This window comes from Clinocottus analis, unplaced genomic scaffold (assembly GCF_023055335.1).
Source record: "Clinocottus analis isolate CAN_PGR_092001 unplaced genomic scaffold, fCliAna1.0.p SCAF_4, whole genome shotgun sequence".
NCBI classification, from domain to species: domain Eukaryota; kingdom Metazoa; phylum Chordata; class Actinopteri; order Perciformes; family Cottidae; genus Clinocottus; species Clinocottus analis.
In genome coordinates, this window is record NW_027176153.1 from 23017913 (window position 1) to 23039204 (window position 21292).

Genomic DNA, 21292 nt, shown 5'->3' on the forward strand with positions numbered 1-21292 from the left:
TAATGATTAGCGGGAACGGTTTATAGCGAGAAATAGCGACTGACATCACAAGCTTCTCATAGAATTATGATGACAACTTTATACTCCCCTCCTGCTGATGTCTTTTTATTTTGTGTATTTCACATGCAGATCAGTGTCTCGGCTCAACTATTTGCAATCTCAGTGACTTTTCCCTTCAAGCGATTCACTTTCTGAATGTCACTTTCTTCTCCTTTGCTTCCAATCATCCTGATTTGAACCTCTCTTCACCCGCCTGGCTTACTTGATCCCTCTCCTTGGTCTTTCTGTCACTTTTCTTGTTTGATCCTTGACCTTTTGGCTCTTGACCCTCTGTGTCTCGCCCCTCAAAGACTCCAACCGGCAGGCTATGGCACGCCAGTTGGAGAACACACAGAGCCCAGTAGAACCAGACTACAGTACGTCCTCAAGCACTTCTTTCTTTCTTTTTTTTTAATGCTTTGGTTCCTCCCTTCTCTTGTCTTTCACCTGCTACGCTCAGTTATGCGCTCCCATTTCTAAACACACTCTCGGATAACATTCCAAGGAAGACTCAGCTCGGGCATGCAGCGCTTCAGTCCAGTGAGTCTGTTTTTTCCAAAGTGTCTCTGATGCCAGTGGAAAATGATAGAGTTGTTCCACTGAGGAATAAGAGTTCATCAACCTCGAGTGACAACACTTGCGTTTCCAGGCGAGAACATTTTTTCTTCTTCTTGAAGATATGCTTGTAATACATAACCGTGCATCTCTGTGGACTGCCAACACTTGCTGAAATGTGTTCCAACAATTTAATTGGAAACGTGCTTTTTTGGAAATTTCAACCTCGTGTGCAGATGGCTCGTCCCGATGATGCGAAGCAGCTGTCCCTGAGAATCACTACAACAGCGCATGAAAACGTGCTTTGTTGTACACAACAGTGTTTTTTTTTTTTTACAAGCCGTGGGAGAGCACAACGGGGCAAGTTTAATAGTGATTCCAGAAGTTATTCCCAAGAGCTCCCAAGAGGGCAATGAGTGGAGACAGAGTGGGTTAAGTAGCAGGGCTTCTTGTCAACAGTTAAACTGAGACCGAGGCAGCTGCCACATGGATGTATTACACTAAAGTAGAGTTATAATGGAGATTATACAAACCGCCATGGACGGTGATAACACGTATTATCATTTGTTGTAATTTGAAAAGATGAGGCGATGCGGTTGAGGCCTTTTTTTATTCCTTATAGATTCTCTCGAAATGGCGCTCGGGTGGTGCCGGGTCGATGCCGTGGGCGCAGCCTTCGGGGAGGGGGGGTTAAAGGTCAAGTCCAGAGCGGCCGTGCTCCCTGCTCAATCAAGTCTTTGTCTTCTGCAAAGGCCTCTATGTGTTCAGAGGGGGCCCGTCGCACAAAGCCCCCACAGTTCTACTGAACAGCTTTAATAGCTAAATAAGTTTGTAAATTAAGAGCATGGAATGCTATTTTTTCTCCCATCCCACCCGTCATGTCTGCACTCTGACAGTTTCATCACTCTTGATGGTGGTGGTGGTGGTGGTGCTTGACGAGGGGATTTCTGCGAGTGATGCACAAGAGAATGACGGGGTCCCAGAGTAGAAGAGCCACTCGTTAGCGGCGGGGGCACAACCCGGGCACGCTCATCAAAGGATCTCGGGTGGCGGCGGCTCCGCGCTCGCCCAGTCTCAGAGAGAGAGAGAGAGAGAGAGAGAGACGGGGCTACGAGCCGCTGTTGACCTCGCGGCGAATACCCACTCGAGGGATTAGATTATATGCGGGTCAAATGAGACGCTTTGATGACTAACTTTGATGTTTCCTGTCTTCTGGGTCCACATTCAGGCCGAACAATTAATCCTATTAGTCTGACAGTAACAGGCTGCAAAGCAAGCACTCGGGCACCCTGCCAGGCGGAGTACAGAGCCGGCCGTTCTGTTGTTACACGTTCACCTCGCTGTGTGTTTTCTTGGGCATTGCTCCCTTTACTCAGTCATAAATTAGGCTTTTCCTCACCAGGAATAAGTTGTCTTGTAGTCCCAATGCTGTGTGTCAGGAAAGAGAACTAACCAAAGCTAACAGCGGCGCAAAAGGATTCTTCACAGGCCTTTATTGCCGATAACACACGGCCTGAATGTAAGACACAAACTCTTTGACTTCTAATTCATTCGCTCCTGGTAAGCGTAATAAACGTCTGATGTCACGTGTCCTCATGTCAAGTGATGAACCAAAGGAGAAAGAAAGAAAGTCTTGGTATTTTCTCTGCATGCTGTGTGCGCTTGTGTGTGTGTATTTATTGCTAGTCGGGCATGCATTTGTGTACTAGAGGCTCAGGAGAGGCCTACTTCGAACACGACTCTCTGTTTTTTTGGCATGGCAAGTCGCGTCTGACTGCAAGAAAAAGTTCAAATATTGACTTCCTGCCTAAAACCTCACTGCCAGCCTGAATTCAGAGGCCGGCTGCCCCGTCCTAACAAAGTGTTGGCAGGCAAGTGGAAGCCGGGCACCCTGTGGGCCTCGGCTATTTTAGGTTTCTTGGGCTAAGCCCATGACATTGGAATTATAATAACACAGCCCACTTTGTTGTTGCTCATAATACAGCTCGACAAGATTTTCCTTAAAGGGGAATGATTCATTATTGATTGAATGAATTCTTTTGGGGTATCAAAATAATAACGCTCAATTAAATGTCAACACAACTTTGGAAAGAGTTGACACTTTAAAATGTCAAGCTTTTGAAATGTGGTATGGAAACTGGCGCAGAAGTGTGATAAAAAAGTGTTGGTAGAACAACTGTAACAATAAATTACTTGAAATACATGTTGAGGCCTCCTTCGACAATCCTTCACAGAGGAGTTGTGTCTTCTTCGTGTGCAGCTGCTGGTACAGTCGTGACACTCATTCAAACTCCCAAATACCTTCCAACTCTCTGACATCATCTGTGTTCAATCAGGAGATCTGGTGCAGACTCGTTGCATGCTATTCGGATGGTACGCACATACTGTGTGTGTGAATGTTTGCATTGATTATATTTCAGACAGCATATTCACTTCGGGGACTTTATCAGCACCGGTCTGCAACTTTTTTCGGAGTTTATATGTGTCAAAAAGACAAGAGAAGAAGACAAGTATTTGAAAGCAGTGTGTGTCTGTGTCAGCGTGTGCCGATGTGTGGTGCAGCGCTGCAGTTGTCGACTTAATGGCAGACCTGACCACAACTGAGATATGCAAATGGATGCTATAATTCGTATGTGGCTATCATTTAAGTCACAGTCACGCTCTTCAGTTTTGGCTTTCTGAAACGTTTAACCAAAGCCTTTCCTAAGGAAAATAATTCCCACGCGGTGTCCCGTTTCACATTGTCTTTGATGAACTTAACCACTTAATCTTGGATCTGGCTAATGCAATCTGAACTATGCAACAGATGGACATGGACGCTGAGCCTGCGCTGGTCGTGTGCTGTTGTGTGGTGTAGCTGACGTGCATCTCTGTGTTTCTAGTTTATTACAGAGCCCTCGTCAACTTCACCGACTCGCTGGTTTACGGCCCCGAGCTCGAGGACATCTTCTCTTCGGCCTTTAACGAGATCTCGGAGGCAGTGGTGGACACGGTACGTCCTATTCTCACCCAGATGAACTCAACTGAATAGCATAGCCGTGTACAGTATGCCACCGGAGCTGCCTCATAAGGTCCGGGCATGTTGTTTATGACATGGCTGATTTTAAGGATTTTATGTCTGAAAATAAGGCCCAGGCTTGCACGTTCCCACTTAACCGAGTCTGGTTTTTCCTTTCGCAGCTGGAGTCCGACTACAACAGGATTCCAGGTGTCCAGACAGTCAGCGTGGTCCTCATTAAGTAAGAACACCAATCTTTTAAATCATGCCTTGTGACATGCAAAGTGTACACCCTGCAGCTGTGCTGCTGCTGCCGCCGTGCTGCCTGGGTGTCTCTCTCCGGCCAGGTGATATTTTTCTTTTCCCTTTTTCCGAGCGGCACAAGGCAAACAGTGGTAGGTCTGTAGTCGGTAATTCAACTTGAATAATTCCTCTAAAGGGACGCTAAAAGGAAACTTTTCTTTTAAAGAGCCTTCTCGTTCGACCATCCGCTGTGCAAGCCTCTCTCTCCCCCCTCAAGGCCTTTCTTGCTCTTTGCAGGAAGATGATCAGAGAGGACGGCGTGGACGTGTTTGTGGAGATGGACGTGGGTTCAGACTATAACACCAACGACGAGCAGATACGCAGCGTGCTGTACAACGTCGTGAAGGAGGGATCCATCGCCTCCTACGTCACATCGGTCCAGGGCTTTCAGTTCAGGCGGCTCGGGGAAGGTAAGACCTCAACAAAAAGAGAGGGATGCCGCTTAACACGGACGCGAAGTGACTCTGTTACGCAAGAGTTTGCTGTACGTTTACAGCCGATTGAGGTCCAACCAGAGCGGTAGGCAGTGCCCTTAACATTTCCCTCTGGTTTCTAGTTCATCCTCTGCCTCCGGTGGAGCCTATAGCCGTGCCAGGTTTGTACTGTGCCATGCCCTCTGCATGGTGACTGAGCCGACTGTGCTGTAGAAGCTGTAGGATGACTGGTAGTGCCTTTTTTGTTATTAGAAAGAACAGTCGAGCGAATCCTTTTCTTGACCTTTACCTTGACATGTCCAAGCAGGGGGGTCATGTGGTCTGAGGAATGTTTTTGCATGGAAGCACCAGTATAAAGTAGACTCCTGAGTGTCCCTAAAGTCCGCGGTGAAAAAGAAAGACCTTTGCATGGCATGAGTTTGATTAGGAATGTTTCAGTGGAAAACCAGCTTGTTGATTCACACAAATTCCACCAACTCTGTACACAGGCATGGCAACTTTATCTTGAATGTCTTGACTCAGAAAAAAAGAGGTTCCCATCAATCTGTCTGTGTGTCTTGTCTGACCGTCAGTCCATCCATCTATCCGTGTGTCTAGTCTAGTCGAATCTAGTCCGTATAGTCCCCCCCGTCCCTCCACTGACAGTCTTTACGACAATGCCACTCGCTTTCCCCGCGCTGTAGTAATCTGATGGCTGAGCGGCACAGGATGCTTTAGTTTCCCCCCCCTGGCTTTGTTCTATTTGCGCTTGTGACGTCGTGACATTGGTGTAGTAGTGTTGTAGTCGGCTGTACTGTAGCCTCTGCATCTCTCACAGTAACCACCGGCATCAGACCCTGCATGTCAGATGAGCACAGGTGTGGTGATGGGACGTGCATCCTGATGGAATACCTGTGTGACAACAGACCGGACTGCAGAGACATGAGTGATGAGAACAATTGTGGTGAGTGGCTTTTTTTTTTTTTCCCCGCTTGAACCGGCAAGCAAGTTTGTAACACGGCCGGCTGTAAGCGCGCTCGGTGGCTACTCTTGCTGAAGTTTGATCAAGAGATTTGTTTTAGAAACAATACGGCCGGTCCGTCCGGTCTCCCCGACGCCGGCCGCCGGCACCACCACGCCCACCACCACCGTCACCACCGTCAAGAAGCCCCCGCGGCCCCCGAGCCCACCGGGACCCTGCAGGGCGGATCAAGCCACGTGCCAGAGCGGAGAGTGCATCACCCGCGACTACGTCTGCGACGGAGAGAGGGACTGCTCGGACGGAAGCGACGAGTTCAGATGCGGTGCGTGTAGCGCGCAGGGACTCGCGCACGTGCACGCTCCCAAGACGACGCTGCGCGCTCTAAAATATTAGCGTCTTTCTTTTCCACAGGAACCCCGTCTCCGTGCGAACCCAACGAGTTCAAGTGTAGAAACGGCCGCTGCGCCCTCAAGCTGTGGCGTTGCGACGGAGACAACGACTGCGAGGATAACTCGGATGAAACGGACTGCCGTGAGTCTCCACTTCTTGTCCTGAAAGTTCTGAAACGTCTGCCTTTAAAAAAATAGGTTGGATTAGATTAGATTAGATTCAACTTTATTGTCATTGCACATGTACGAGTACGGAGCAACGAAATGCAGTTTAGCATCCAACCAGAAGTGCAATAGTAGTATAAATGTACAGAGAATAAGTTAAGGGGAACTGTAATATATAATTATGGAATATACAGATTGGTTAATTGAGGTAATATGTCATATGTAATACAGGCTGAGTGAACATTAAATAGTGCACAATAATAAACAGTAGCTGCCTAACGTTACTAAACTAGTTGAGTACATAGTTTTAGTGCAAATGCGTAAATAGTATGTCAGTATGTTATAATACGTAAATAGGTTAATACGTATTATTCCTTTTCTAGCCAAAGGACGACTAAAAGTTGTGGTAAATGTTTTTTTCTCTCTCACGACGGCAGCCACCAAGGGTCCTGGCGACAGATGTGCCCCTGAGCAGTTTGAATGCCTGAGCGATCGCACCTGCATCCCAGCGAGTTACCAGTGTGATGACGAGCCCGACTGTCCCGACCGCTCGGACGAGTACGGCTGCAGTAAGTCTCACACCAGCAGCTCTGCAGCTTTCGGTTTTTCTCTCTCGTGCGCACTACACTCTTTTCTGTCTCCCCTTTTTTTTGCGCCCTCCATATGCTTCTGTGACTCTCCTCTATAGTCGCCCTCTGAGTTCCTTTGTCCGCTGTGACTAATTTGCTGTGAACCAGAATCTTTTCACACATGTGGCGTCTGAGACACAGAGCTTTTTTTGTGAAACCGTCGTTCCCGAGAACTGAAAAGGGAATTGTCCGGCCTCCCGAAGCAGAGAGAGAGAGTTATGTTTCCTCTGACTTTGAGGCCTTTATGAGCTTCAGTTCATCGCCAAATTCACATTTCCAGCCGTTTTGTACATGTGCATTTATATTACGTGGTTAAAACGGCTTTTCCGCTTCTTGACACTTCGCAGCCCCTCCCTCTGTGACGAGCCCGCCGGACGAGTCCATTCAGGCGGCGCGGGGGGCGACGGTGACCTTCACGTGTCAGGCTGTCGGAGTGCCGACACCCATCATCACCTGGAGACTCAACTGGGGACACATTCCTCTCAGTGGCAGGTGGGTTTGCTGGGAAATTATGTCATAGATTACACATTTTTATGGAAATAAAATGCTGTCAAAATCACTTTGTGGGACTTTCTGTTACAAAATCTCTGCAGAGTCAGAAAACAGAAGGGTTCCCGTCATGGCCGAGCTGACATATACACTCTCCGCTGAGATTACGACTGTAAAAAGTGATCATGTGAGCTGTGTTTCTATGCGCCCAGGATCTCCATGAGCAGCGAGAATGGCCGCGGGACCCTGACCATTCGCGACGTGAAGGAGGCCGACCAGGGCGCGTACACCTGTGAGGCCATCAACGCCAAAGGCCTGGTGTTCGGCATCCCCGACGGCGTGCTCACGCTCACGTCGAATCCAAATTCAGGTACCGACATTCACTCTTCGCTATCGGCCGGTTTTTACTCGCGACATTAAGAATATAAATGGTCTTCTCTCTTTTGTCTTTAGGCGACTGTCCTGATGGTCATTTCAGCGTGGAGGGCCGCTGCGTCTCCTGCTTCTGCGCGGGAATCTCCAAGAACTGCAAGAGCACCGGACGCTACCGCAACCACATCAGCCTGCGTTTCAACCAAGAGGACGACTTCAAAGGCACTGAAGCCAATCGACGCTCATTAAACCGATAAAGAGCTATAACAAAGCAGTCGCGCTAGTGTCGACTGAGTTACCTTTAAAACGTGTGTGTGTGGTCCGAGCGTTTTGGAGCATGAAGGCTGAGTGAATCTGTTATTCTTACTTCCAGGAGTTAATGTCACCTACCCGTCCAGGCCGGGCATTCCTCCTCTCTCCTCCACTCAGCTTCTCGTTAATCCAGAGATGGAAGAGTTCCAGCTGGTCGACCTGTCCCGTCGTTTCCTCAACCTCGACTCTTTCTGGCTGCTGCCTCGCCAGTTCGTGGGCAACAAGGTGAAGTGTAAAAAAAAAGAAAAGTCTCCCGACTTTCATTATACTTCACGAACTCAAGCATTCAATTGATTATTATTTTTTTAACTGTGTTTTAGATTGACTCGTATGGAGGTTCCCTGAAGTTCAAGGTGCGGTACACGTTGGCCCGCGGTCTGTCCGAGCCGGTGGAGAAGCCGGATGTGATGCTGGTTGGAGATGGACGCAGGCTCGTGTACCTCAGAGGCAACCCTACCCCGGCCCGAGTGGTCAACCAGAGGGACATCAGATTCACTGAAGTATGTTGTTGAATCAGCTTTAGTGGCCATGGACATTTTCACGTACATGGAATTTGACGCCGGATTCTGCGCTTCGTACTTCTTTTCAATGCAAGAGCGAGATATAAAATATAAATGTAAAGGAAGACATTAAGGAAACAGAAAAACAGTAAACAGTAGTCTAGAAAGTGCAGCTTCTTTGGTTCAGAATCTTGCGGTAAATTTGTGATGATTCACAAATGTTGTGCCGATTGTCCACAAATTAAAAAAACGAGGATAAAAAAACAATTTCACAACAACAAAATGTTACCAATTTGTAAAAAAGAAATAATCAAGGGCTTAATATCCCCTGTCAGTATAATGAAATACATTTGAAGTACATACTCAGTACGCCTGCGTGCCATTGTTTCAGGATAAATGGCAGCACTCCAACGGCCGCACTGTGAGCCGCGAGGAGCTGATGATGACGCTCGCCAACCTGGAAAGCGTGAGCATCCGCACGATCTACGACAACCACATGGTCAGCGTGGCGCTCAGCGACATTGTCATGGATACCACCACCGTGGAGTTCAGCATCCTGGGTCATGCGAAGGATGTGGAAGAGTGCAGGTGAGACATAGCATGTCGCGATAAGCGCGATGCGCTGCCTTCACATGAGATTGGAGATCCTTACGAGCCTTCAGACAGCAATCTACATGCGCGGCTACCGTTTGGGGCGTGTCCAGCGTGAACAAAACCTTGGATGATGACGATCCTCATATTTATCCTTCCCAGATGTCCTCCTGGGTATTCAGGCCTGTCCTGTGAGACGTGTTCCCCTGGTTTCGAGCGCGTCCCCGGCGGCTCCTATCTCGGCACCTGTGCAGGATGTAACTGTAACGGACACGCCAGCGCCTGTGATCCAATAAACGGACACTGTCTGGTAATGCCAACTCCCTTTTTTGGGGGGGAAAAAGTAAACAGTGAAGAGTTTAACTTGTTGAGCATTACGTACGTTTGTCAGCAGGTGTTGTGGGTCTGTTGGACCCGCTGTATTTGGGGGGTTTTAATTGAACACAGTCAAACAATTTAATGTTAAAATACTCAACAGATGTTTTCTTCATCCTAATTAGAAGCAATATAAACAGCCTAGTGGACTCCAACACCTGTATGTAATATAAATGTGCAGAGGCGGTTAAGATCTGCATTTTGTTTTGTATGTTCTTCGCAGAAAATGAGCCAAAGGCCAATAAGTCTGAGTTTGAAAAAATAATGAATCATATTATTATTTATTTTTTTAACAATGTATTTATTGATGTTCTATGGAATCCCATTTTCAACACACACACAAAAAAAATTGCGACCAAAAAAAAAAAAAAAATTATAATAATAATTCGGACCAAAATATATATTAGGAGCAAAAACTTTTTTTTTTTAGGGAAAAAAATAAATAAATATATTAGGTATTTTTTTTGGTCCTAATTTCTTTTTTCTGGTGTGGCAGAAATGGGTTTCCATAATTTTCAGTTTGCAAGTTACATCAAATTGAAAATCAACAGAACAATACACAGCAAACATTTTCACCTTGTTCCCCATCCCATAATAATAAAGTAACTAAATAACAAAAAAGGATAAAAAGAAAAAAGAAACAAACATAAACATAAAATTATAATTTACAAACTGAATAATGTGTGTTTTTTATTGTTGTTTTTCCTACTTGTCAATGTACATAATCAGATGTATCTTCCTCTCGCTGAGTCTGTTCTTGCTGCATTATTGTTGCTTTTGATGAAAAATGAAAACGGGTCCCACAGACCCGAACACCCACACAAGCCTCTACAGCTGTGGTTGTTACCAACATTGGGGAAACCACACAGAGCTCGCTCTAATCCTCTGCAAGAAAGAGAGCGAGTGTCCCAAAATGTCAAACTGTTCCGTCCTATTTTAAAGTGGCGCCTCCTTTGCACGAGAATGAGCAGTGTGTCCTCCCTGCACAGAGCTGCCAGCACAACACAGAGGGCCCTCAGTGTGACAAGTGTCGCCCCGGTTACTTTGGCGACCCGAGCAGAGGTCGCCCCGATGACTGCAAGCCCTGCCCGTGCCCGTACTACGAGACCTCACGGCGGTAAGGTCGCGGACCCGCTCAGACCACACAAACACCCGGCGTACAAACAGGAGACGACACATGCACACTCACACCAGGCGTCTGAGCATGTTCGCATAGTTTGGCGCTTGTTCGTTCAACGTTCTGCGTATTAACTATCTTTTTTCTCGTGGCTTCGTAGGTTTTCTGACACCTGCTTCCTGGACGTTGACCAGCAGCCGACATGTGACGCCTGTAGGCCCGGCTACACAGGGAGGCGCTGCGAAAAGTGAGGAAACTGATATCGTCCACTGTGCCTTTTAATTACAATTCAGATCAGTGGTTCTCAAAGTGTGGGGCGTGACCCCCTAGTGGGGCGCGGAGGTATTACAGGTGGGACGCGAGGGAAGATGCAGATTCTTAAATAATAAAAAATATGTTTTTTTAAGAATCCTTTATTAATCCCACAGTGGGGGGATTATTCTCTGCATGTCACCATCCTTAGTAATGAAGGAGCTTTGTGCTGCTGTGAAGCTCTGGGGCTTCAGTGCCTTGCTCAAGGACACTTCAACATGAAAGTATGGGGAGAAAACAGGGATCCAACTGGCTTCCTTGCTCATCTTTTTGGCCAAATATGAGTTATTTTTTTGCACATATATAACTTTATTTGCATTGTTTTAACAAAGTGATTGCACATGTTATTAGTTCTTGTCAGATGGAGCAATCTGGTTTACTTGAAACGGATTTACATTTTCTTTAATCTATTAATTTTGTTCCCATGTTGTTGGGGCGGTGGGGCCCGAACCACCGCCCCAGAACCACTTGTTTAGATAGTTTGCAGATGGCAGTAATATTATTGAGATGACACAATATACACCTTTTATAAATGGCAGTAAAGCTGAATTCATATATACTTCATCACAATATTGTTATGATAACTATTAATAGCACAACCTACCACAGAATATGCTTTTGAGGGAGTGAAGGTCAATCTTATCGGTTATGTTTTTGTTATATTTCAGGTGTGCTCCTGGTTATCAGGGTAACCCTCTTCTGCCTAATGGGAGATGTACTCCTACCACATCTAGCCGTAAGTATCTGTTCAACAAATTGCTCCAACATTTTGCAAAATTCTCATTTCAAAGGCTTCAAATTGAAAGAAACTGCACCTGGATTGTTTTACCCTCCAGTGATAAGGCCACAATGAAGTCCTGAGTAATGATTACCATTGTTTCCCCCCCTCTGCTGCTACAGTAGGCAGTGTTATGTGGTCATAGCTTCGGTATGCAGAGCGGCTGGAACACTCCCAGGTGCACTTTCCACCCCATACGGCATGTCATCTTCTTTCCATTGCTCTCTCCCTGCAGAAAGCTGTGATAACAGAGGGACGCTCAGCTCCCACAGCAGACCGTGCAGCTGCAAGGTAAACACATGCAGGACCACAAACTGCTCAGGGACGCTTCAGGATTCTACTTTAACCTTTTATTGGGAAATATGTTGTGTGTTTGGAGGGTAACGTGTCTTACTGTCTGTGAAGAAAGACGTTCGCTCGACAGAAGAACAATTCTGAACAGTAAATCAGTCGAGACTAGAGATGGGCAAAAATACATTAAAATCCAAATCAATGTATCAAAATAAAAAATACTGGTGCCAGAAAATGTAACAAAATACAATACATGTATTTAAAATACAGGAAATACTTGTTCAGGTTATGTAATGTACACAAAGCTCTGTTTAACCCTACAAAAAAGTAAGAACAGTCACAGAACATCAGTGTAATGAAGCAAAGCTTATTAATTATGTATATACATTTTTATCAATGGAACTTATCAACAAGAAAATATTCATCACATATGAATAGCATCACACATTAGGCCTATGTATACTAACTATGAAGGCAAAATATTGACTTAAAACCAGTTGTACACAGGTAAAGAGACAAAATCTGTACATCAAGTTCTGCACAGAAAGTACTTTAAATACAAAATTACTAGTATTTTGTTACAAATTACATTTGTTTTTTTATCGGCCCTATCAAATACAAATTACAAAATACTCAAAGTGACTGAAATACGTATTTCAAATACAAGTAACTGAAAAACTGCTCATATCTGATCGAGACAAGTATCCAATTGGCAGATGGATTAAGTGTGTGTGTGTCTGTGTGTGTGTGTGTGTTTCAGAACAATGTGGCAGGCACGGTGTGCGACGAGTGTAAGGCCGGGTTCTTCCATCTATCGGAGACCAACCCGGAGGGCTGCCTCCGTTGTTTCTGTATGGGTGTCACCAAACAGTGCGCCAGCTCCACCTGGAACAGAGACCAGGTGAGTTGCCAAAATGGTGAATCATTTGTGTATCCAGGTTTGACTCGAGTGTGTTTGCGAATCCTTTCAGACGGTGTCGAACGTGAGATTAAATGTACTAACGGGGATTGTGCTGGAGTTCTGGCTCCGCATGTAAATCTCCCTTCACATCTCAGACAAATAGGTTTTGTGTCTCTCAGGTGCGCGGGGGAGGGGTGAACGGGCAGCTCTTCTCCCTCTCCAACAGTGCCAACACCAAAACCATCTCTGAAGGCATCTCCCAGAGGGGCTCCTCTGAAGTTGTCTACCGCTCGTTCTCCAGTGTCCCCAATGACATCTACTACTGGGTCCTGCCTGAGAGCTTTAGAGGCGATAAGGTGAGAGGAAAACAACAAAGTAAAGAGCCAGCTCGGGGGATAAGTGAGGAGGGGAAAAAAAAGTGTTAGTCAAGCTAGATTTGTCTGCACTCAGTCATGCCTCAACATGTATTCGAGTGAAAAGGCTGCACTTATCCACACAGCAAGCCTCCTTTGAACCTTTTGGCTTGAATTCACAGTCAGGCCAACCATGGATGTCTTGTGACTCCTCCACGGTATCGTCGGGGTGAAATACCTTTCCGCCGTTCAATTTTTGTTGAGCGGACCGTCCCTTTTCTTGCGTTTCGACCAGGTGACGGCCTACGGAGGGGAGCTCCGCTACACGGTGCGCTTTGAACCGTTCCAGCGCTCGCTGGTGATCGACGGCCAGCCAGACGTGGTTCTGCAGGGCAACGGCATCTTCCTGGAGCACTTCTCCCAGACCAAGCTTCTTCCACGGGTCCCACAAACCGTGACCGTGACCTTCAGAGAGGTGTGTGTTTCATTTCATGGTTCAGTTTCGTTTCGCTGAATCTGAATCCTCATTCAACGTTAGCGGACTAACTTTTTCTCTTTCCTCCTTGCGGACGCTCAGTCTGAATGGCGTCGCTCTGATGGGCAGCCATGTACTCGTGAGCACCTACTGATGGCCCTGGCTGATGTTACTGTCTTCATGATCAGGGCCACCTATGCAGACAACATGGTGGAGAGCAGGTATGGGCGGGGCTTCCTCTCATTCGCAGACCTCAAAATACATCCAAAGGCATAGTTGTGTTGTTAATCGCATGCTGTTGGTGCTTACTAGTGTCTCGGACATCAAGATGGACGTCGCTGTTCCTCACTCTACTGGTAATGATCGGGCTCTGGAGGTGGAAGAGTGCGCCTGTCCTCAGGGGTACAGAGGACCCTCTTGCCAGGTATACAAGCCCATTTCAGAGAAGGAGTTTAGTTTGATTTAACAAAAGAAAATCTCGACAAAAAAAATCCATTTTCAAGCTTTTTTTTTTTTTTTTTTTTTTTTTAGCGTTCATTCATCTGAATGAATCGAGTCTGCTCGGGTGTCATGAAGGAGATGGCTTATCTTTCATCACATGGCCTCATTATTCTGGGATGACAATTGAGCCATCTCATGACATCAGAGCCTGAGAAGACTGAGATTTAGTTAAAAAGCAAAAAAAAAAAAAGTGGACTTTGAGTGACGGATTTTACTTTCTTTTGTCCAAGATCAAGAATAAACTTTCATGCTCAAGATTAGCGAGTTTAATTTAGTATGAAGGAAGAAAGATAAGTAAAGCAATCACAGATATGCCTAAGCTTGTTAATAAAAGCAGAGTAAAATGTTTTTAGGTCCAGCTTCTCATGATAATTGCAGTCGGCCCTGCCGCAGTGGAACAAAGACATCTTCCTCTTTGCCCTCACTCGTCTCTCACCTGAGGCGTTTTTCCATATCGTTGCAGGAGTGTGATGAAGGTTACACTCGGACCAGCTCCGGCCTTTACCTGGGCACCTGCGAGAGGTGCAACTGCAACGGTCACGCCAGCGGCTGTGACACGGAGACCGGCAGATGTCTGGTAGGTTTCTATGCTACTCTTCTTCTTCTTCTTCTTCTTCTTCTTCGTTTGCTTTCATCTGTGCAGCGGGACGCATTGATGGTTTCGTGGCTAATCCCCCCCAAAAATGTGGAAACACTCAGTGAGCACTGCTTAGTCAACTGTTCCATGGATCTAACATCTTTTTTTTCTGTGTGTGTCCTGACCAAAAAGCAATGTCTACACAACACCGACGGGCCAAGGTGTGAACGCTGTCAGGCTGGTTTTTATGGAAATCCAGTGACGGACGGTGCGTCGGCCTGCCAGCGCTGCCCCTGTCCTGGAACGACGTCCAGCAACCAGTGAGTTCACGTCCTCTGCGCTTGTGTCAGGTTCATTCAGTCTGTGCAGATTACTGTTAACGCCAGTGCTGAAACAACTAATAAAAGGCCTCTTACAGGGTTTTTACGGTCATGGAAAACCTGAAAAAGGGTTATTTCCGGGCCTGGAAAAGTCATTGAAAAAAATAAAATCCCAAAAGCTTTGGAAAAGTCATGGAAATGTGTTGTATACACAAACTGTATGTTCATGTCTGAGTTTAAAATAATGAATATGCTTTTAAAAGAAAGACGCTCAAAGATATTAAGCAGGCATACTCTATCTATGTTCATTATTTTAATCAAACTATTGTCTCTCATTTATTTATGTAAGGTATACTGTATGCTTTGGAATTTTCATTGTTAGTTCAAATACAACATTTTCTCACTTTTTCATGGTATACACCAAGATTTTCCAAAATGTTTGGTCATGGAAATTTGGTTTAATGTCATGGAAATCTATCGGTCAAAATATGTATGAACCCTGCCTTTAGGCTGCTTTATACTCGGGTTTTACGCAGAGATGCAAGCACGCAAGACCCCCAAGGGCCCCTTGCATCGTCCCGTCAGCCATCTTGCGTGCGTCGGCCAAAATCTCGGACTATCCAACAAAGCTACGCAGCCCGCAAGACCTCTGATTGGTCTGCTAACCATCATCCTTTCTGAGTCTCGCATTTCCAGGTTTCATAGCACAATACCGCCATTTTTAAAAGCCGTAGCAGAAACACGAACAATGGATCCCGTTGAAGAACGTTTGGCCGACGAGGGCCAGCAAATATGAGCATTTATATAACCCGTCTGACGGAGTATAAGGACACGCAGATGGCGATAAATTCCTGGAGGGAGATATCATTGAACATCGACTCTTAACGGTCGTTGCCCCACCTGCTGTTCTGGCGTATGGAAAAGACACGAGAACCATAAACCAAAACGAGTCCGTCGATGCAACAGCGTGGCCAGCCGCAGTTGCAGTCGTAGTTGCGAGAGTGTATATCGCCCTTTAGTAAGCGAAGGTCTATATAAAATAACTTGAATGCTGTCCAAAAAGAGCATGCTCATGGTATGCGTGGCTCTCTGTTGGCACAGATTGTCCCCCACCTGTAACCTGGAGTCTGACGGCCAACCGACCTGTGACAGCTGCCCCCCTGGATATTCTGGCCGACGCTGTGAAAGGTAAGTCCCCCACCTCCCTTTCCTTCATTTTCTGCTTTTCCTTTTCCAATCTGTCTTCCTCTCACGGTGGTCTGGACAGTGTTTTTGGGGTTGCTGGGTCGGCAGACAGCAAGGCAGGCGGGGGGGGCTGGCAGTAGCACCCAGTGGTTTCATTCACAGGAACGGGATATAAGCATGCCTGTGGTTTGCATCTCTCTTGTTTTGTTTTTTTTATACCCTCAGCAGTTGTGAGTGACGTCAGGTCGGGATGGGAGACACACATCGGTGCCACCCATACAGGATGTTTTGCACTGTGTGCTGTTTTACTTCATCTGCAGCTGGTTATTGTTTTCTTGGATTTATTGGTTTGCAAAAATGTAAGGTCATCCCTGCTTTGGTAGAATAATATATCTTTGTTAAAGGATAAAGGGCCTCTGGTGGTACTGATTATCTCATTGCTCAGATTTTAGTGAAATTTGCCAAAGGAATAGAAATAGTGCTGTATGTGCTGAGGAAACCTTCACATTAGTCTGCTTTAGATCCTTCCATTCCTTTCTTTTTTCCCTTTGCTTTCTGCTTCAGCTTTGCACTTTGCTGGTAACGAAATTTCAAGGTGTTGGCTCAAGTGATTTCTGTCTGCGCACAGACAATACATAATCTGGGTTTCAACGACATAAATGTAGCATTTATGAGGACTCCTGTCCGGCTAATCAATCTTTGCTGCGCCGAGGGCAAAGATGACGAGGTGACTTGTGGGTGTGAGATGCAACTTATGAATCATTTACTATTTGAACGTCTCTGCCTGCATCATACCTGATTCTGCTGTTTTGACATTAAGAGAAGAGATGCCGTCTGCAGACAGTTGTGGGGACCCCTTCCCGGAGAAGGATGTAGATGGCCTCCTACCTGTGCTATGTGGAGCTGAAGCTGTATTCAACTTCAGCTGGGAGAAAGAGATAGTATCGTATGGCAGCGGAGTTGGCGATGAGGACACTCCAACAACCATATTCCCGACTTGGACTTTTTTGTCTGCAGCAGTTCACCATCGCACCACTCGTTCCACAACGGCACATAAGGTGGACGTTGTCTCAGCGGTCACCCACAACAGATCAGCGACCAGACACCCGCCACGCTTCACCCCGAGCCCAGAGGTCAGAGACTCCAGCTTCCAGCACCTCCTCCGGATGCACCTGAACACCTTTAACCAACGCCTGAGCATGCTGGAAAGAAACACGCTCGACATGAAGGAGAGCATCCACACTATTGAGAACCAACAGATCTATCTCGGCTCGCAACTGAAGGAGCTCATCGCCATCCTGTCGGCCGGGGAGAAGAACAAGATGGTTAGCGAGCTGGAGAGCAGCTACACGGACATGGACAACCGTCTGAGCAGACTGGAGGGACGGCTGGAGATCCTGATCGACGGCTTCACCGCCCTCGCTCAGGAGATGAACAAACTGAAACGCGCTAGACACGTCGCCCGTTCGCCGCAAGAAAAGAGGGCTCTGCCCTCGTTCACGACCGCCAGATTTATACCCACGGAGTCGCCGTTCACCAGCAGAGCCACAGCGTCCAAAAGCATACCGAGCCCAGGCCTCGCCACAAACAAACCCACGACACCAGTAAAGAATACAGTCACATCCAAAAGTCTAGTCTCAACAAGGTCAACGTCGACGTTTAGGACCACCCTGAGTAAACCTAAGACAGCTTCAAAACCTTCATCTAAAGCTACAGTGAAGCCTCAAACAAAAAGGCCTGAAGGTGAGAGGAGGTCTGCTGTGATAGTGAAACGTGTTTCACAGCCAAGCCAAAAAAAGCAAAAGCAAGTTAAAGAAGGAGTTACAAAATTTCAACTGGAGCCACCGTCTTACCAACCAAGGCCTTCAAAGCCTGGACAAGCCAACAAAGAGGATTCTCTACCGGTGAAACGTGTTGGTCGTAACAAGGCGTTTAGATCGGACGCGCCAATTTCAAAGAAGGTTCAGGAGGCTGGAAAAAAGCCGTCAGAAGGCAATTCAAAGAACGTGTCAAAGTCACAGAAAAGTAGCGCTAACCAAAATGAAAACAAGAAGAATTCTGCGAAGAACACGTCGTCAACCGCAAAACCTACCAGGGTTACTCCTGCAAAGGAATCTAAAACCACCGCGAAAAGGACAACGACGACTGCTCGAGTCAAGACGACTACCGCGAAGAAGAAGTCCAACACGACAGTGAAAAAAAAATCAACTCCCCCTAAAACCAAGGTTGCTGTCGCAAAGAAAGAAACTAAAAAAAAACAGCAGAAGAAAAAGAAGAAAACGACTCAATCTGGTATTTTGGACCTCCTGCGGCTCTTACAAGGAGATCCTAAGGCGGGGAAGCGGGAAAAGAACACGGACGGTTCTCTTCATGTTGTTTTGGGAAGGCTGGCCATTCCTATCAAAATTATCCCTGATGATTAGGGAACAATGTGGTGCTTTTTTTATGATTTTTAATTTTGTCCTTTGTGTATATCTCTATGCTTTGATCCTGATATTTATGTCTGTTATACGTCAATGGAACTTAATGAAGGGACTAATTGTATGCCACTGTGTTGTTTTAGAGCAGTGGTTCTCAAACTGTTTCTGTCACGCTCCACTTTGGAGGAAGCAAAATGTTCAAAAACAACATTGGGAAAAAATGGTCCAACTTGTTGAGACTCCACCATCCGTGTTTTTTTAATGAATAGATTAAAGAAAATGTAAATCCCTTTCAAGTAAACCAGATTTCTCCATCTGACAAGAACTAATAACATGTGCAATCACCTTGTTAAAACAATGCAAATTAAGTTAAATATGTGCAAAGAAATAACTCATATTTGGCAAAAAAAGATGACCAAGGAAGCCGGTTGGATCCCTGTTTTCTCCCCATAGTTTCATGTTGAAGTGTCCTTGAGCAAGGCAGTGAAGCCCCAGAGCTTCACAGCAGCACAAAGCTCCTTCATTACGAAGGATGGTGACATGCAGAGAATAATCCCCCCACTGTGGGATTAATAAGGGATTCTTAAAAATAATATTAATAATAATTTTAAAACCTGTAATTTTCTTTTCATCTTTTTTACCTGTAATACCTCCGCTCCCCACTAGAGGGTCGCGCCCCACAGTTTGAGAACCACTGTTTTAGAGAGACTTGTTAGATATTTGATGCCATCCTGATATTATTATACTACTATATTACTTTTAAGGTATGTTTTATTACAATCAGAACAGTTGCTGTGCTATGCTATGAAGAGATAGCTTAGCAGTAGTACCTCTTTGTGTGTACATGTATCCATTGTGTTATGGCCAGACTACCTCAAACGTTACCCCGACCCTTTGTTAGATCATTCTGAAAACCCCAATGCCCATCAAACTTGTTTCCTGCACTCCCGTTGGGTATGTTTTGTTGGTGTTTCCAATGTGTTGATATCCTAAAAAAGCCTTACACCTCCATGTCACTCTGTGATTTAAGATCCCCCAACAAGTTCACTTTTAGGCATCTTATATTTGTTCTATTGTCTAAAATATTACATTTCAAGGGTAAAGAACCAGTACATTATAAACAAGCCCAACAATCTAATTGGATGTGTGTGGTCCTCAGAGGATAAATCTAATGATTTATCCTGAGATTAGCCTGAGATTAGCCTGAGATTAGCATCACACAGCTGTTAGCATGACGGTAGACTCTTTCTGGAGGATTAAACCTCTTGGGAGTATGAACATGCTGGCATGTAGATTCAGCCAAAGCCATATGAAATTAATCAAGGACTCATGTAATGTTTTTTAAATTAAATATATCATATAAATATATAATATTTACGTAATTTGAACCAATTGTTAAGCTAACAGAAAACTAAAGCCAGAGAATACGAGAATTCTCCTCTGTGGAGCATGAGATTTGACAGAAAATGGTACTTTATATTTTTGTATTTTGTATCTACCTGATGATATTTTTGCCCAATTGTGGCACAAGAGAAAAGGATGGATTTACCTGAAAAAAAACTGAATTTATCTTCTGGGGACCGTTATTATCAACAGCCAATTTTATGGTAACCTTTGCCAGTAGTTGTTGACGCCAAAGCATTGACAACCCAATAATACTGTCATATCATCAGCATTGAAATACATTCATGGAAAGAATGGACACAGTTTTCAAAATGGTTCCACAAATTTTGGAGGAAATTAAAGTTTAAATTATTTGCTTAAAAAAAGCATCTTAGTTTTAATGTGATGTGAAACCAAATTGTCATTTTGTGTTCATCCTGAGCTGTATGTCTGTTCTTAATAACCTTTAGTTATGAACACTTTGGGCATTTTCTCATGACCCTATCTATTTTGATGTGTTTTGTATGTTTAAATCTATAAAACAAGACTGACTGGAGGGACTGAGTTAGCCATTCCTTCGAAACTGCTGTTGAATATAGTTTCCCAAAGCGAGTTCGTAGCATGGAAGTCCTCTTGTTGACTGTTGACCGGCGGACCTGCCAGTGGACAGGTGAGGTAAGACTGACAGCAGCTGCTCCGAGGGCAACTTGCACATATTGGTGTTGGATGAGTCTTTGCTCTGGTGGCAGTGTGCGTTGTTTGCTTGGGTTGAAGGCATATTGCTTTGCTATGCCACAATATCCGAAATAACTTTACTCATTAGCAGCTTAGCGTCCTCTTCTACCTCTCTTTACATCACTGCTGCCTGTACTCACCTCTGCTTTGTTCTGATACCGGTCCTATATTTGTGAAGCTTTTTGGAAATCTGGTGATATTTTCTCTTTTGTGTTTCTGTTCCTGTACAAAGGTGTTCCTCAGTTTCAGCTGCATCACTCTCATGAGAGATGGAATCAACATCTGAGACATGTTGAATGTTTTTTTTTAGCCGTGGCTGTGCTTTATCCATCTCCAAGCAATATTTCATGACCTTTATCTTTGGGGAAACTTTTTTTGTGTGGAGTGCAAAAGCTGGGTGTGTCTCTACAACTAGTGCTGAGTGCAGATATGAGTACTTAGTGGATGGAATAACAGAATAGTTTGTACCTTCCCTGTCTGAATGACTCATTCCTTTGTTCGTGGTTGATGTCTGCCTTGGGTCAAGAAGACTCCCCCAAGGAAGCAGTTCATCAAATGTATCACCTCTTGCAGACTTGCCAGCTTCCTGCCTCATTGTTCTTCGGGTTAAGACTTTGCCTTCTCCCTGACGAAGTATTTATTTAAACACATTTTCTATTTTTGTTTTCAGATGTGCAGCAGGATACACTGGCAACCCGCTGCTGGGACAGAGGTGTAGTGTCGGCAACAATGAAGTCAACGGTACATACTGTGTTTCAATTTAGAAAGACGACGGATGTTGTTCCACCTTCTGACATATTGTTTATCTTAAATCGTGCTGGATTTAACAATG

At 45.3% G+C, this 21292-nt stretch overlaps 1 protein-coding gene across 10 annotated transcripts in view; it reads left to right on the forward strand.

The window, feature by feature from the left end:
- The window catches only part of hspg2 (heparan sulfate proteoglycan 2), an 86238-nt gene that overhangs the window by 29367 nt on the left and 35579 nt on the right, over nt 1-21292 (forward strand). For 8 of the 10 annotated variants that reach the window (XM_068598401.1, XM_068598404.1, XM_068598405.1 and 5 more), the window contains exons 4-31: nt 3477-3586; nt 3775-3833; nt 4133-4305; nt 4452-4490; nt 5147-5272; nt 5391-5612; nt 5702-5821; nt 6282-6413; nt 6821-6965; nt 7175-7332; nt 7416-7556; nt 7708-7871; nt 7967-8146; nt 8538-8734; nt 8900-9047; nt 10102-10229; nt 10390-10476; nt 11210-11277; nt 11555-11610; nt 12371-12511; nt 12691-12867; nt 13160-13339; nt 13442-13560; nt 13652-13763; nt 14304-14417; nt 14610-14737; nt 15839-15925; nt 21131-21201. In XM_068598401.1, the coding sequence (XP_068454502.1) occupies nt 3477-3586; nt 3775-3833; nt 4133-4305; nt 4452-4490; nt 5147-5272; nt 5391-5612; nt 5702-5821; nt 6282-6413; nt 6821-6965; nt 7175-7332; nt 7416-7556; nt 7708-7871; nt 7967-8146; nt 8538-8734; nt 8900-9047; nt 10102-10229; nt 10390-10476; nt 11210-11277; nt 11555-11610; nt 12371-12511; nt 12691-12867; nt 13160-13339; nt 13442-13560; nt 13652-13763; nt 14304-14417; nt 14610-14737; nt 15839-15925; nt 21131-21201 (3582 nt within the window). The remainder of the gene's footprint in view (nt 1-3476; nt 3587-3774; nt 3834-4132; nt 4306-4451; nt 4491-5146; nt 5273-5390; nt 5613-5701; nt 5822-6281; nt 6414-6820; nt 6966-7174; nt 7333-7415; nt 7557-7707; nt 7872-7966; nt 8147-8537; nt 8735-8899; nt 9048-10101; nt 10230-10389; nt 10477-11209; nt 11278-11554; nt 11611-12370; nt 12512-12690; nt 12868-13159; nt 13340-13441; nt 13561-13651; nt 13764-14303; nt 14418-14609; nt 14738-15838; nt 15926-21130; nt 21202-21292) is intronic. The other 2 variants (XM_068598403.1, XM_068598410.1) reach the window with 1 other exon arrangement.